This window comes from Maylandia zebra, linkage group LG22, assembly GCF_041146795.1.
Source record: "Maylandia zebra isolate NMK-2024a linkage group LG22, Mzebra_GT3a, whole genome shotgun sequence".
Lineage (NCBI taxonomy): Eukaryota > Metazoa > Chordata > Actinopteri > Cichliformes > Cichlidae > Maylandia > Maylandia zebra.
Window position 1 is genome coordinate 35,530,432 of NC_135187.1, and position 17,393 is coordinate 35,547,824.

The following is a 17,393-nucleotide window of genomic DNA, read 5'->3' on the forward strand; positions in this document are numbered from 1 at the left end:
GAGAACATATGTCTCGGCTGGTTTAGAAGCATCTTAATTTCCACCTTGTTTAGCTCCTCATGTTGGTGCTGCGCTTTTACTTTTTCCCACCATTGGCTGCCAGATTTTCATCTTCTCTCCTATTGGTAAATTAATTGGAGCTACATACTATATATCCCATTATGGACTGTAATAATGAGTGAAATTTTGTCCTTGTTCAAAATATAGGGTTAAGATTACCACCTATGATGACTTAGAAATAAGAGAGTTAATCCAGTTATTTTTCATTTAAATTTCTTTTTCATTTTTGTGCAAAGTTTGGGAACATTTGTATTACCAGTCTCATCAGTTAATTCTAGTAACTTGTTAGATTATAAACAATTTGGGTCAATAATCGTTGACTTTCATCTGGTAGTTAAAATAACTCACTGAGAATCTGAAAATGATGCTACAAAGCAGGGGAAGGCTTTAAACTATATCACTACTGTATCCAGTGTAATGGTTTTTAACTTCATTACACAATAGCCATAAAGAAATACGAGACAATCTGATTGGCTGAGAAGTCTTAAAACTCTGAAGTTGCTGGGTCCAATCTATTTACACATATGGGAAATTAGAATTCCCTTTATGCAGCATACTTATCTTTCTTAAACTGCCTTTACACCACAAGACACATTTACCCATCAACAAACATATGTACTTATTCACAGAGTGCCTTTTTAGCACGAAGAGCGGGTTTAGTTGACACAGGCGGGGTTCCTCTATTACTATTACCTTCACTAGATCTCTGAATTCAGAACCACTACTTTAACTCTGGTTTCAACTATCCACTATATAATAAAGGCAACATGTCAGAAACAATGTAAGATTTAGAAAGAAAAAAAAAGACTGGCAACTTCATTCCATCCTTACCAGTGGACATGGGCTCCAAGCTCCCCAGTCTGACAACACACAGTCTTCCGGGCAGGGCAGGTGGCTCTTGCGGGCCCCTAAAGGCATTTCCTCTGGGTCACACAAATAGTCCTCCACCTGTTCAGAGGGCCCGTCTATAGTGTTCAGCATGCACCTGGTCACAAAAAGTTGAAGCAAAAGTTAGTTTCACAGCATTCCTTCAACAACACTCGAATATTTGAGCCTATTTTTTACAGTCTTCTTGAAAGAAAGCTGTTAATAAACATGAATACATGTGGTCTTTGTAAAGTCTTTGTAAAGCTAAATATCTGGATATTAAACCAGATGTACTCTATATTGCTAAAAATATATTTTTTAATGAAAATGGTTTAACATGATGTCGACCCATCCTCTAAGCTATAACAGCTTCAACTCTTCTGGGAAGACTTTCCATATGATGGGGATTTTTGACTACTCTTCAAGAAGCACATTTGTGAGGTCAGACACTGATAATGGACATGAAGGCCAGTCCCCACTGGGGATTTTAATCATGTGGATTTAAAATCTGTGCTTTCTAAATTCCATCAGCACATTATGTGTGAAATGATCAGGCCAGACCCGATCAAGGGAACGCACACCGCTGAGGTAGTGAAGAAAGCCCACAAGAGACTCTACTTTCTGAGGGTTCTCAGAAAGAATAACATCCCTGAGAAACTGTTTGTGTCCTACTATCACTGCACAGTAGAAAGTATCCTGGTATCCTTCTCCAGCTGCACAGTAGCACAGAAGAGAAACCACTGCAGGGTTATACGGGTCGCCCAGCGGATAGTGAGCTGTCCACTCCCCTCATTTAAAGAACTGCACAACTCCCACACTCAGGAACATTAAGAAAATCCCTCAACACCCATCACTCCCTGATCATGACCTGTTTCAAAGTCTACTTTTAGCCAGATGATTAAGATCCATAAAGACAGACTTAGGAAAAGCTTTTATCCCTCAGCCATCACATTGCTGCTAAGATAATCGGACAATCTGATCGAATACAACTTTCATGTACAATGTTTACAATGTTACAACACCGTCTCATGTTACCATGTTTACAGCTTTATGAGCATCACTGCTCCCAACAAACATAATCCGGTCATTAAGTCTGACGTCACTAGCCGTGTCTGGGCCTAAACTCCGCTGCAGGTCCATATATCAAACGATCACTATGGCATTACTGAGAGTTGAAAAACTGTCTAAAGTCTTTCAAAATGATCAGCGTTCTGCTCTACCAGGTGTAACAATTGAGTTTAACATCCAGGCATCCATGAAAACGGAGTTTATGACATTTAACGGAGTTAGAAGTTAGCAGGAAGTTAGCTCGCTAGCTTCTATCTAAATACAATATAGCATGTCCTGACTGCGGGGTTTTGGAAACAAATTCAAATGTACAGCTCTGTTATCACGTCCAACATAAATGAAGACAGAAAACTAAACAGCAGTGACGTTTGTAGGGTTACTGAAGTTTGGCTAGCTGGTATATAATGATGTGCTACGTGACCGCTAGCGACACAGCTATGTTAGCATAATATAAACAAGCTAACTTTTTTTCCCACTGGATAAAAGTTAACGTGAGTGTTCTCGGTGGTCAGGAACAAATGTAATCGCATGGCAGGATGCTGTAAAAGGACCAAACTTCAGCCAGGAGAACAACTGAGATAATCCATCCACAATACGAGGTTAGTCATTCATATACTGCTGCATGGGCTGAGCTGTAGTTACATCCTAAGGTTTTAAAAACTGAGCTTAAATAAATGATTAGTGGTAATAAAAGCCGAGGGAGGTCAACAGTGATCACTGACTGTTTTAGGAGCTTTTTGAGATTAAATAGAAGAAAATACATAACATTAAACATGTTAACAACACAAAAGCCATATTAAACACAGACTACTTTAGGCCCGGAAGTAGGATTCGTCACGTCATCACTTAACAACGTTGTTGGGAGCAGTGATTGTTCCCAACAAGGGTTGTTCACATCCCTGCTGTTATTTGTACACATTTCCCATTTTCTGTAAACAGTTTGTCAGGTTTTTTAAAGCACAAATATATAGCACTTTTTGTATATTTTTAAAAGGATTATCTTACTCACTTTCACATTTCTTTGAATTTGAGTATGCTATTTTTACTAACTGTATGGTAATCTTTTTTTTTGGATGTTGTAAATTTGCCCTCACAGTCTCTTATTTCTTTTCTTCTTTTTTTTTACTTTCGTTACTTTTGTGTGAATCTGCATGCTCCATCTGCCTGTCACTTTGCTGATGGAACACCTGAATTTCCCCAAAGAGGGACAACAAAGGATATTTCTATTCTATTCAATGATTTGGACGGGTCAGTGAATACTTTTGGCAATATAGTGTATATATTGGTTATAACATCATGCACTACTATTTTAATTTTTGATCACTTTTTAACAATTCAGCACAAGCAAACACTCAGCTCTGTTTTTCCTCCAAAAGGAAGAATATCACCTGTTTAAAGCTCAGAGACACTGACACATGAATCTGTTCATCTTACTTGACGTTTCGGGTTTGAACACCTTCACCACAGTTGTCATTCAGGTCCACATTGCTGACTTTCCACACACTCCAAGGCTCTGCCACCCACACATACTGCCCACAGTCACTGAGGCAAGGCACCACCTCATAGACCTGATGCACATAAAAACACCAGTTACCCTACAGGCACAGATGCATGATGTCAAAGAGGAAATTTAAATCCTTCCACTCAGTTTTGCTTAAGTTTGAAAATCATACATTATAATAAAACTAAATACCAAAACTAACTTTATGAAATAATTACAAAAAGCAGCAGCCTACTTACTTGAGCCTGTAAGTGGAATCCATTTGTAAAAGAAGACAAGGAAACCACAGAAAACAGCATTGTTTAAGTTATTATCCAAAAAAATAGGTATAAAGCTAGAATATAACACTTTAAGTGAGCCCTCTCTCACCTGGTTGACATGGTCCAATTTAGGGCAAGGTCTGCCACCATTGTATGGTTTTTCTCGGAGCCATTTAGAGCGAACTTTGACCCCACTGCCACATGATTTGCTACAGCGAGACCAGTTGGACCACTCACTTAGTTTGCAGTCAGATGGACAAGGAATGATGCAGGCTTCCTCGATATACCCTGTAACCAGTCACATAACAAAAAAGTAGAGCAAGATATTTGACAGCATCTTGGCTGTACACAGTTTTAGGAAGGTGTATGGCAAAATAGATTTTAATGGTCTGTTTTTATTATTTGACATACAGGTCATTCAGTCTCAAATTATTGTGGGCCTTCTGCTCGACCATCTCTGGTTTGCACAAAAATCTTATGGTCCAAAGTTTGGACGTATTAAATTGCTGTAAAATTTTTGTTTCACATATCCAATCATTTTCAAGATATATGTTTGTGAAAAATGGTCCATCCATCTGATGGACTAATGAGCAGGGACTCCTCCTGGTAAGACATGTCTGAAACACCTCAACTGGAAGTGATCCAGGAGTCATCCTGGTCAGATGACCGAATCGCCTTAACTTGATTTTTTTTTCAAGGAAACTAATCCGTCACTTGTATTTAAAGCCTATTCTTTTGTGACCATGGGTGAGGAAGAAACGTAGATTGATTGGTAAATCGACAGCTTCTCTATGCACGTGTTTAAATGTGTGTGCAAAAACTTAGGTTAAACATAGTATTTTCATAGTGGTGGCTTAGCTCACCGGGATGAGCAGGTGGCCATTTGCCGTATGGCTTTGGCTGCCTGCTTCACTTCACTATCTAATAAAGTCAGAACAAGGTACTTTCGAGGTTGTAGTGAAGTTGTGTTGTGATGGTTACTTTTCTCTATCTTTTCCAATAAGGTATGGTCTCTCCATTTCAAACTAAGTGCTCTATTAGGGTGATATGCCACTTTGAGGTCTTGGCCTGATTATTCAAGACCTTCTATTTGGAGAGAAGCATTTTAAAATTTACTCTGGATTTAAAGAATAGGAGCCAATATGGGAGACATATAGTCTTTCTTTCTCTTTCTGGTACCGGTTAGTACTCTCATTGCAGAGTACTGTGTGAGGTAAGTGTAACATAGTCAAATAGAGTTGACGTTAAATCCCGCTAAATGGGACATTGGCACCACTTACTGTTGTAAAGGTCACCCTGCAACATTCACAAAGGGCAAGGGATTCTGGGTAATCCTCAGAATAATGGAGGATTCCTGCAAAGTAAGGAATGCGCAAATGTCGTGGGGAAGAAAAATCATATCGCAGGTTGTAACAGTAATACAATCTGACCCGATTATTTTTGTTGTTTAAACATCATTTGTTGTGGGTAATTTCTCCAGTCCTTATGTTGAATTGATGCACATTTATGTGAGATTTCTTTATTGGGAAGAGAGAGAAAAAAACACGGGAGCATAGTTAGCTAACGCTGTTGTTGCTTTTCCATTTAGGTCTTTACGCTGACTGCCCACGACAATAAATGAAAGCATCCTAACTGGTTGCCTTTTTGTTGTGAATGCAGGAATGTGACTGTGCCACACTGTTTAGAGAATACTCATTGTTTTATGTACAGGTCTGAAATATATTTCTGTGTTCCTTTCATTTGGGAAATTTAAGATGCAGATTAATTGTGTTGAGGTTCTTCTATTTCGTTTATATAATTTTACCACTATATGATCACACTGCAAGTGTAAATGTAATCCTCAGAATAATGGAGGATTCCTGCGAGGTCTTTACGCTGACTGCCCACGACAATAAATGAAAGCATTCTAACCTGTTGCCTTTTTGTTGTGAATGCAGACCAGAGAAGACACTACACAGAGGTCACATAAGCATGCAAATCAGTAACATAGGCTGTCTATATGACAACCAAGACAATTTACACAGTTTCACTGATTGAACACTTAATCACATTGTCTTTAGAATAATCAGCAGATGCAAACATATATATCTTGCAGCTAACATTTAGCTGTAACCCTGTCAAGTAGAGACGGCAGCAGAGGTGAAAACAGCACAAGGGATTGTGGGAAGTCCACTTCCACATCTGGACTCAGTGTATGCTGGACAGATCCAAGAAAGGGACAGACATATTGCTGCAGACCCCACTGACACTGGCAATGGACTGTTTATACTGCTTCCTTCTGGAAAGCGTTATACGAACATACCAGACTGAGACACAGCTTCTTCCCCAGAGCTGTGAAATCCATTTCAATTCAGTGATGTTTTGCACATATTTCTAAGGCACAGGTGGATAGTAGCATTCAGTTGTCATTTTATTTTGTTAAATACCAATAAAATGATAGCAGAAGTGCTGTTACGTGTCTGGCCAATGTGTTTATTTGGTAGTTCAATGAAAGGCTTCAGTTTGTTAAGAGGGAGGGAAAAAAACTGTGTTCACATTTGCAGTTTTGTCTTGTTATATAATATTTGAAATTAAAAAAAAATCTACATTTTCAGAAATATTTGTGGGTGTTTTCTTGTTTGTTTGGTTAGTTTTTTGTACTACTTGAACACTAAAGTGGCACTCCAAAGAGATGACAGTGTTAGCAGTGGCCCACAGCTCATTTAAGTTTGAGACCCCTGCTCTGCGGGGAACGGTGTTAATGTGACGCCTTGGGATCAGATTTAGTTATTCAGTCACAGAAAACTCACCGTGGCTGTTGCATCGAGAAGTCTCCACTATCCTGTTGTCTTGGTCATAGCACACCATGGCTTGGTAGCGGTACCCTTGGCCACACTCTTTGATGTCACCTTGTATCTTCATGCCAAGCTGACCCTCCATGCGACCACCCTCGGATAGGATACAGTCCGACCAGTTGCCTACAGGCTGGGCATTGTATTTATTACATGGGCAGTACTGGGTCTCACTTAGGGGATACAGCTGGTTGTTTTTACACTGGTCATGCTTTCTACTTCTCCCTGCAGAAACAGCAAAAGATAAACGGTTATCATCTATAAGAATTTTCCACTAGTGAAGGGTTCAATGTGGTGACCTTCACACACAGAAAAGTAACAATATGTTTTTACATCTGCTGAACTAACACTAAAGTTTCTGGAAGTCGGCGACTCACCTACTAGCATCCTTTTGCGGGTTCTGACACCCACACAATCTGCTGTACAGGAAGAAAACTTGGACCAGCTGCTGAGTTGACAGTCTTCCTGGCAGGGCACCTGACAGGGTTGGGTGAGAGATGGCATGGAGCTAGCAAACTTAAGACAAGCTTCAATGTCTGCTTGTCCACCATCCTGCTTTCGGCATGAAACAGCTAAAGAAGGGGAAAAAAAGGAATGGAGTTCTGCAAAAATGGACTTTTGTTTTTGTAATAGCACACCATTTGTATAACCGATAATGTGAACTAATCACTAATGGATTTGATTATCAGATTTAGAGTACTATATAGACTATCAGGGTTGGGTATCAATTTCGATTTCTGTAACTGATTAGATTCAGTTCAATTTTGACTCAGTCAGTCAGAAATATTATAATTCTGATCATTTATCAGTACATGTCCATGTTTTTATATCTATGTGTAAAAACAACGCTGACACTTGTGAGACTTCATCAGAGGTGTGAGCATCACATCAGAGGCCTCTGTGTCAAAGTAAGTGAGGATAAAACTCAGAACAACATGAAGAAGACTTTCCTAGCCTGGCGTTTTATAGCAGATAATCTTCAGTAGATAGAAAAAGGGAAGAAAACCATGAACAATATCAACATATGAACATTACCTGATGCTGCTGAAGTGAAGCAGAGCAAAGTTATAGAGGTCTGATTAGAGACACAGCTAAGCATTTTGCAATTTAGCATCATTTGTAAAGTTTTTTTCAGTACTGAACAGCAGAAATGAGGCTTTTCTTGTCCAAGGTCATTTTTGAAAAAACCCCCCACAACAACCAAGAAACTGCGGGCGACGGTGCTGTACAAAACGGTAGACCGGTGTGTAAGAAGCAAGCAAATAATGCAGAAAACAGAAATTTTGATGGTAAACTGGTCGCTGAGTACACTGAGAGAGAGCTGTGCAGGAAGTAAAAGCCAAAGTCAGAGGTAATTTATGACAATGTTTCTCAAACGTGAAGCGTAGTTTGGATCTTCGTTTGCTGCTGGTTCAGTGAATTTTGGTCAGAGTGATGAAACCTGCAGCTTCAGAATCTATGAGACGTCTGCTTTCAGCACCTGATGGCATTTCTGTGTACGTGCCGTCGGGAGAACGATCCACGCTTTGTGTTTACATCTTTGTGCAGAATCCGTTTACCTGCTCTTTAATCATTTGCTGTTTTAGCTGTTTGGTGGTTGTTGACACAGTTTTGTGAGCTTTAACCTGAGATTCTGGCATTTCTGGCAAAATACATTTATATTTAAAAATCGATTCAGGATTTTATGAAATAATATCGTTTTATTCAAACTAAAATCTTTTTAAACCTACCCCAATATACTATCTTTCCAGCTGTCACAGAAAAATATAGATGGGCATGATTTGATAGCAGAACTTTTTTTTTTCAAATTGTCCCTATTTAAGGTTATCTCTGTTTACTTCTGTTTAATATCCACAACGTGGTTATGCCTTATGTAAGTGAAAGGGTGCACAGTAAAAGGGTAGTATTGTACTAATCAATTTAATTAAATTCAGTTCAGTTTTATTTATACAGCCTCAAATCACAACATCATTTGCATCAAGGCACAGTCCTACAATAAAATAATACATACAGAGAAAAACCCAACAATCATATGACCCACTATGAGCAAATACTTTGGCAACAGTGGGAAGGAAAAACTCCCTTTTAACAGGAAGAAACCTCCAGCAGAACCAGGCTCAGGGAGGGGCGGGGCCATCTACCATGACTGGTTGGGGAGACAGGACAAAAGACACGCTGTGGAAGAGAGCCAGAGTATACCATTACAGGTACCTCCCAAGGATCGGGGTGAAGATAACCGGAAACTGGCAATGGCCTTGTGGCAGGGGTGTGGTGTCTGAGGGGCAGTGCCAAGGAGGCTGAGGCTTAGGTGGAGGTAATCAGGTGGATGAACTCTTTTTTTCCTTTTTTAGTGCCTGCCAATTCTAAGTATTGGCTAAAATACAAAAAAAAATTCAAGCTCTCTTAAAAATTCCCATATTTGAATACACACTACTATAAAATGATAATTACTAACTACCGTACTTTCCACACTCTAAGGCACACTTAAAATCCTTTAATTTCCTCAAAAATCAACAGTGCACCTTATGTATGAATTCTGGTTGTGCTTACTGATCTCGAACTGATTTTATGTGGTACACAGCACTTAAAAATCTGTCAAAAAATGTTTTAATACGACTTTGGTAAGCTAAGAAGCCGCACCACTTGATGGATTTTCAGAGCATAATGGCTACAGTGATCAGGAGCCTCGCGGAGTAATCTGGGTCCTAAACTCCGTCTCTTCAGGTCCCAAAGTCAAACGAACACTGCAGCATCACTGAGAGTTAAAAACTGTCTAAATTCTTTCATCTTTAATAAAATGATCATCATTGCTGCTTTACCAGGTGTAACAATTAAGTTTAACATCTAGGCATCCATGAAAACAGAATTTATTAAATTTAACGGAATTAGAAGTTAGCAGGACGTTAGCTCCCTAGCTTCCACCTAAACATGATATAGCATGTTTGACTGAGAGATTTCTGAAAAAATTCAAACGTACAGCTCTGCTATCACTTCCAATATAAATGAAGACAGAAAACTAAACAGCAGTGACGTTTGCAGGGTTACTGAAGTTGGGCTAGCTGGTATATAATGATGTGCTATGTGTTGGCTAGCGACACAGCTATGTGTCGCTAGCCAACACTGGAGGATGAATGCTAACTTTTTTCCACTGGATAACATGAGGGTTCCCAATGGTTAGGGACAAATGCAATTGCATGGCAGGATGCTGTAAACAGACCAAACTTCAGTCAGGAGAACAACTGAGATAATCCATCCACAATACGAGGTTAGTCATTAATATACTGCAACAACATGGGAATAGAGCAGCAGCCAGAGAATTCAACATTAATGAATCAATGGTATGGAAGTGGAGGAAGCAAGAAGAATGAGTTGAGTAAAGTGTGACTTATTTGACTGTTTTGTTTCGCTTAGTGCGCCTTATAATCCGATGCGCCTTATGGTCTGAAAAATACAGTACAATAAAAGTTTAATGAAAATACTATTTTCTTAATTTTTGTGCCAAAGAATTTCATGCAAAAAAAGTTCTACATGTTTTAATTTACATTATTTTATTGTGACCTGTTTAATATTATATACTATTCAGAAGTTATCACTAGTTGTCTCTGGCAGGTGAGGATGGCCTACATTTTTTCATATTTCATTTACCCAATAGTTGCACACTTTTTTGATCTGTCTCAAATTACACATTGTGATTCACTTTGATTGTTTTTAGGCCTGGACCAAATTGCAAACGAAAAACAAGTATCTTGAAAAGTATTTGTTATGTGAAGCTAATTATATATGTTGGGGGGGGGGGGGGGGGGGGGGGGGGGGGGAGATGACAGAGCAAATGACCCAGACTTGAGGTGGCTGTAGCTCAGGAGGTAAAGCAGGCCATCTACTGATTGGAAGGTTGGTGGTTTGATCCCTGGCTCCCCCACTCTGCATGTCAAAAATCCTTGGGCAAGATACTAACCCCCACTCACTCTCCGATGCATCCATCAAGTATGAATGTTAGTTAATTAATTAGAAAGCACTGAAAGGCATAGAAAACAGTGCATGGGTGAATGCGGAGTCTTGTATAAAGTGCTTTGAGTGCTCCAGGAGAGTAGAAAAGCGCTATATAAGAATCAGTCCATTTACTATGGTGTTATTTTTGTGCCACTATTCTGAGCGCACATAAAAAAAAATTGCAGGTGCACGAGTTGCATTTTGAGAAGAAATGTATTTTGAGCGAAGAAAAGTGAACAAAATTGCAAAAAATGTATTTCAGTGTTTGCTATTATCCACACACACACACACAACAGCAGCCCCTCTCGCTCGGTTTTTGCATTTGCGCTTGCTTGCAATGTGTTGCTCGCGCTCTTAACATTTCTGCCTGTGCGCGCTCAACTCTTTCTCTACACCGTTATATTTAAACTCAAACGAGGCAGTGGCGGAGGAACGCGGTCGCGCATTTAAAACACCGGTAAGCTAACGCTAGTCTGGTGACAACTAAGTGCAGTTACTGGTTACATTTATTGAATATTGTTGTTTTTGTTTTTTTCCCACTATGGCCGAATGTTAAATTAACGTTTCAAGAGTTGAGTGATTTGATTTCAGTTTTGTTTGTTTTGGATGTCTTTTGTTACTCTGATTAAATGCCAAAATGGCCTATGGGAGATTTGAATTGCGTTAAATTTATTTTAGAATATTGAAACTTGTTGCGCAACACCTAGAATTAAATCTGTTTTGTAAATATTTAATTAACCTTGGATAATGTTTATTAGCTTTATTGCTAATTTACTTTACTTTGATGAGACCCATGTGAATGTTTTTCTATATTATTTTGAATGAATATCATTATAAGAATTAGATGTTGTAATTTGTTTGGTTATTGGTTATTGTATGAAATATGGCATTAATGATTTGACTTTGTAATTTATGGATTTATTTGTTTTATCATGACAGTAGAACGCTGTTTCAGTTTAATATCGAATGATAATTTATGTTTTTTGACCTTGCTTAGGTCAGGTTATACTCCCGCCATCAAAGCCCTGGTCAGCCCATTATTTTTGTGTGTGATATATATGCATATATTTATTTTGTTGTACATCTGTATACATTCCTCAATACCATAATATATATATATATATATATATATATATATATATATATATATATAAGCCACCTCCTGTACATGGATGACATCAAGCTGTATGCCAAGAGTGAACGAGACATCGATTCACTGATCCACACTACCAGGCTATACAGCAATGACATTGGAATGTCGTTCGGACTGGAGAAGTGTAGTCGGATGGTAACAAAGAGAGGGAAGGTAGTCAGAACTGAGGGGATTGAACTACCAGAAGGCAACATTGCAGACATAGAGGACAGTTACAAGTACCTGGGGATCCCGCAGGCAAATGGGAACCATGAAGAGGCCGCTAGAAAGGCTGCAACCACCAAGTACCTGCAGAGGGTCAGGAAAGTCCTGAGGAGTCAGCTGAATGGTAAGAACAAGATCCGGGCCATCAACACGTACGCCCTGCCCGTGATCAGGTACCCTGCTGGGGTAATAGGCTGGCCAAAGGAGGAGATAGAAGCCACTGACATAAAGACAAGAAAGCTCCTTACCATGCATGGAGGGTTTCACCCCAAGTCCAGCACCCTGAGGCTGTACGCTAAGCGGAAGGAAGGGGGCCGGGTACTGGTGAGTGTCAGCACCACAGTCCAGGATGAGACAACGAACATCCAAGAATACATTGGGAAGATGGCCCCAACTGACCGAGTGCTCAGTGAATACCTCAGGCAGCAGAAACCCAAGAAAGAGGAGGGAGACGAGGAACCATCATGGAAGGACAGGCCCCTGCACGGTATGTACCACCGGCAGATAGAGGAGGTGGCTGATATCCAGAAATCCTACCAGTGGCTGGACAAAGCTGGACTGAAAGACAGCACAGAGGCACTAATCATGGCAGCACAAGAACAAGCTCTGAGCACAAGATCCATAGAGGCTGGGGTCTATCACACCAGGCAAGACCCCAGGTGCAGGCTGTGTAAAGATGCCCCAGAGACAATCCAGCACATAACAGCAGGGTGCAAGATGCTAGCAGGCAAGGCATACATGGAACGCCATAACCAAGTGGCCGGCATAGTGTACAGGAACATCTGTGCCGAGTATAACCTGGAAGTCCCGAGGTCAAAATGGGAGATGCCCCCAAGGGTGGTGGAGAATGACCGAGCTAAGATCCTGTGGGACTTCCAGATACAGACGGACAAAATGGTGGTGGCTAACCAACCGGACATAGTGGTGGTAGACAAACAGAAGAAGACGGCCGTAGTGATCGATGTAGCGGCTCCGAATGACAGCAATATCAGGAAGAAGGAACACGAGAAGCTGGAGAAATACCAAGGGCTCAGAGAAGAGCTCGAGAGGATGTGGAGGGTGAAGGTAACGGTGGTCCCCGTGGTAATCGGAGCACTAGGTGCGGTGACTCCCAAGCTAGGCGAGTGGCTCCAGCAGATCCCGGGAACAACATCGGAGATCTCTGTCCAGAAGAGCGCAGTCCTGGGAACAGCTAAGATACTGCAGGACCCTCAAGCTCCCAGGCCTCTGGTAGAGGACCCGAGCTTGAAGGATAAACCGCCCGCAGGGGCGTGCTGGGTGTTTAATAATAATAATAATAATAAATTTTATTTATGAGCGCCTTTCAAGTCACCCAAGGACACTTTACAATAGGATAAAACACTTAGTAATATATATAGTATATATATATATATATATATATATATATATATAAATGTATATATCGAGCTCTATTTCTTTTTCCTGTGTTTTATTCACACACTCAGGCTCCATAGTCTAAACACTCCTGATTAGCTCATTATCTGTGAAGCTGCAGTCAGGCACTCTGGTCCCTTACCGCGTTACTCTGTGTGTGTGTGTGTGTGTGTGTGTGTGTGTGTGTGTGTGTGTGTGTGTGTGTGTGTGTGTGTGTGTGTGTGAGATTGTCCTCACCTCGAACCTGGAGACCTAGCCCACAGAGCTCTTGATTCCCAGGACTGCCCTCACGAACAGACCATGGAACCAATTGACATCTTCGCCACTTATGAGTTTTCCATCTGTCAAAAAACACATTATAAGAGAAGTCTTGAATGAAAATTGAACTGGTCTACTTTGTTCATATTTGGCCATCACAAGAAAACATCATATTCAGCACTGCATATTAGTTTTTGGCAGGTACTGAGTGAAAAAAGTCCCCCCACTTTTTTTTTAACTTGTGAAGGAGCTTGTTTATTATAAACATGAAGTTAGGATTAACAAACTTTATTAGACTGGCTTTAAATATATTGTATTATCAGATAATACATGTTATCAGATTAATATGATTAATCTTTCTATATTAATGTGCTACATACCACGAGCCTTTACGGTGGCAGTAATTAATCCATGACTTAAAAAGCCATCGGGTGGCTTAGCTGCACCAATCTCCAACTTTCCTTTCATCTCAAACTTTCATAAAAGAATAGTATGAAACCAGTTAACTGCTCACCTGCAGAGGAACAGTTTATTTGAAGCGTTTCATTCAGAATTCATAACTGTACAGAAACAGCTTTAGTGAAGGTCAAATCATCTTCTTGTAGCCTCTGACAGTGGATTAATTTCTGTGATTGTGCAATATCATTCAAAGGCACAGCATATATTTTCATTGCTTTGCAGACGATAATCACCTTTTAAATCAAATCAAATTCAAATTCAAATTTTATTTGTCAGGTACACAGTCATACACAGTACGATATGCAGTGAAATGCTTAGACAACTGCTCGTGACCTAAAGAAAACAAAAGGAAAAGGCTATGAATAAGATAGGAAATAAATATGAAAAATTATACAGTGTAAATTTAACTAGGAAGGAATAAAATATAAAAAATTAAGGTTAAAAATGAAATAACTGTACAACACAAATTAGAATGAAGGGTAAATTTAACTGGGAAAGAATAAGATAAAATATATAAATTAAAGTTGAAAATAAAATAACTGTACAACAAAATACACAATACACAGTATAAAACTATATAAGAATGTATGAAGAAATATAAATATAAATAAATATACACACAATAACAGCAGCTGTACAAGTATTAACTGGAAATGAAGAATATAGTGACCAGTGTTGTGCAATCCACATTATGTCTTGTGCAGTGCAAATATGCTTAAAGTGATTTAAGTGATGAAGTGAAACCAAAGTCCAGAAAGTCCAGTGTGTGTGTAAGAACCATATGTGTGGGTCAGTACTGTGTGGTGATGTGATTGAGAGACCGTATCGCCTGCGGGAAGAAGCTCCTCCTCAGTCTCTCTGTGTTGGTCTTCAGGGAGCGGAATCGCTTTCCTGACCTCAACAGAGAGAACAGTCTGTTGTTGGGATGGCTGAGGTCCTTCACGATCTTCCTGGCCTTGGTCCAGCACCGCCTGCTGTAGATTGAGTGCAGGTCAGGGAGCTCGGAGCGGATGGTGCGCTCAGCTGACCGCACAACCCTCTGTAGAGCTCGTCTGTCCTGCATGGTGCTGTTCCCGAACCAGGTTAAGATGTTTCCCGCCAGGATGCTCTCTATGGTGCACGAGTAAAAGTTCCTGAGCACCTTGGAGGGCAGTCGGAAGTCTCTCAAGCGTCTGAGGTGGTAGAGACGCTGACAAGCCTTTTTCACCACGGTGTTGATGTGACAGGACCATGACAGGTCCTGCGTGGTCAAGGTCAAGGTTCTTTATTTGTCACATGCATAGTTATACAAGTATAACACACAGTGAAATGTAGCCTGACACGCTCCTCGCCATGTGCAAAAAACTTGGGGGGGGGGGGGGGGGGTGTAGAGGAAAAACATTATATATATATATATATATATATATATATATATATATATATATATATATATATATAGGCCTATGACTCAATGCCCCACAGCTGGATACTGGAATGCCTAGAATTGTACAAGATCAATGGGACCCTAAGAGCCTTCATCAGGAACTCAATGGGGATGTGGCGTACGACACTAGAGGCCAACTCCAAGCCCATAGCACAAGTTACCATCAAGTGCGGGATCTACCAAGGAGATGCTCTGTCCCCACTGCTGTTCTGCATAGGCCTGAACCCCCTCAGTGAGATCATTAACAAGACTGGCTACGGATACCGACTACGGAACGGAGCAGTTGTCAGCCACCTCCTGTACATGGACGACATCAAGCTGTATGCCAAGAGTGAACGAGACATCGATTCACTGATCCACACTACCAGGCTATACAGCAATGACATTGGAATGTCGTTCGGACTGGAGAAGTGTAGTCGGATGGTAACAAAGAGAGGGAAGGTAGTCAGAACTGAGGGGATTGAACTACCAGAAGGCAACATTGCAGACATAGAGGACAGTTACAAGTACCTGGGGATCCCGCAGGCAAATGGGAACCATGAAGAGGCCGCTAGAAAGGCTGCAACCACCAAGTACCTGCAGAGGGTCAGGCAAGTCCTGAGGAGTCAGCTGAATGGTAAGAACAAGATCCGGGCCATCAACACATACGCCCTGCCCGTGATCAGGTACCCTGCTGGGGTAATAAGCTGGCCAAAGGAGGAGATAGAAGCCACTGACATAAAGACAAGAAAGCTCCTGACCATGCATGGAGGGTTTCACCCCAAGTCCAGCACCCTGAGGCTGTACGCTAAGCGGAAGGAAGGGGGCCGGGGACTGGTGAGTGTCAGCACCACAGTCCAGGATGAGACAAGGAACATCCAAGAATACATTGGGAAGATGGCCCCAACTGACCGAGTGCTCAGTGAATACCTCAGGCAGCAGAAACCCAAGAAAGAGGAGGGAGACGAGGAACCATCATGGAAGGACAGGCCCCTGCACGGTATGTACCACCGGCAGATAGAGGAGGTGGCTGATATCCAGAAATCCTACCAGTGGCTGGACAAAGCTGGACTGAAAGACAGCACAGAGGCACTAATCATGGCAGCACAAGAACAAGCTCTGAGTACAAGATCCATAGAGGCTGGGGTCTATCACACCAGGCAAGACCCCAGGTGCAGGCTGTGTAAAGATGCCCCAGAAACAATCCAGCACATAACAGCAGGGTGCAAGATGCTAGCAGGCAAGGCATACATGGAACGCCATAACCAAGTGGCCGGCATAGTGTACAGGAACATCTGTGCCGAGTATAACCTGGAAGTCCCGAGGTCAAAATGGGAGATGCCCCCAAGGGTGGTGGAGAATGACCGAGCTAAGATCCTGTGGGACTTCCAGATACAGACGGACAAAATGGTGGTGGCTAACCAACCGGACATAGTGGTGGTAGACAAACAGAAGAAGACGGCCGTAGTGATCGATGTAGCGGTTCCGAATGACAGCAATATCAGGAAGAAGGAACACGAGAAGCTGGAGAAATACCAAGGGCTCAGAGAAGAGCTCGAGAGGATGTGGAGGGTGAAGGTAACGGTGGTCCCCGTGGTAATCGGAGCACTAGGTGCGGTGACTCCCAAGCTAGGCGAGTGGCTCCAGCAGATCCCGGGAACAACATCGGAGATCTCTGTCCAGAAGAGCGCAGTCCTGGGAACAGCTAAGATACTGCGCAGGACCCTCAAGCTCCCAGGCCTCTGGTAGAGGACCCGAGCTTGAAGGATAAACCGCCCGCAGGGGCGTGCTGGGTGTTTTTTTTTTTTTTATATATATATATATGTAGTATATACTAGAGATGGACCGATCCGATATTACGTATCGGTATCGGTCCGATACTGACCTAAATTACTGGATCGGATATCGGAGAAAAATAAAACATGTAATCCGATCCATTAAATAT

At 41.3% G+C, this 17,393-nt stretch overlaps 1 protein-coding gene across 1 annotated transcript in view; it reads right to left on the reverse strand.

The window, feature by feature from the left end:
* The window catches only part of thsd7aa (thrombospondin, type I, domain containing 7Aa), a 182,518-nt gene that overhangs the window by 36,752 nt on the left and 128,373 nt on the right, over positions 1 to 17,393 (reverse strand). Inside the window, exons 11-17 of the mRNA XM_024798247.2 lie at positions 13,567 to 13,670; positions 6,965 to 7,159; positions 6,546 to 6,812; positions 3,866 to 4,044; positions 3,736 to 3,741; positions 3,430 to 3,563; positions 892 to 1,045 (exon numbers count right to left, since the gene is read on the reverse strand). Coding sequence (XP_024654015.2) covers positions 892 to 1,045; positions 3,430 to 3,563; positions 3,736 to 3,741; positions 3,866 to 4,044; positions 6,546 to 6,812; positions 6,965 to 7,159; positions 13,567 to 13,670 — 1,039 coding nt within the window. The remainder of the gene's footprint in view (positions 1 to 891; positions 1,046 to 3,429; positions 3,564 to 3,735; positions 3,742 to 3,865; positions 4,045 to 6,545; positions 6,813 to 6,964; positions 7,160 to 13,566; positions 13,671 to 17,393) is intronic.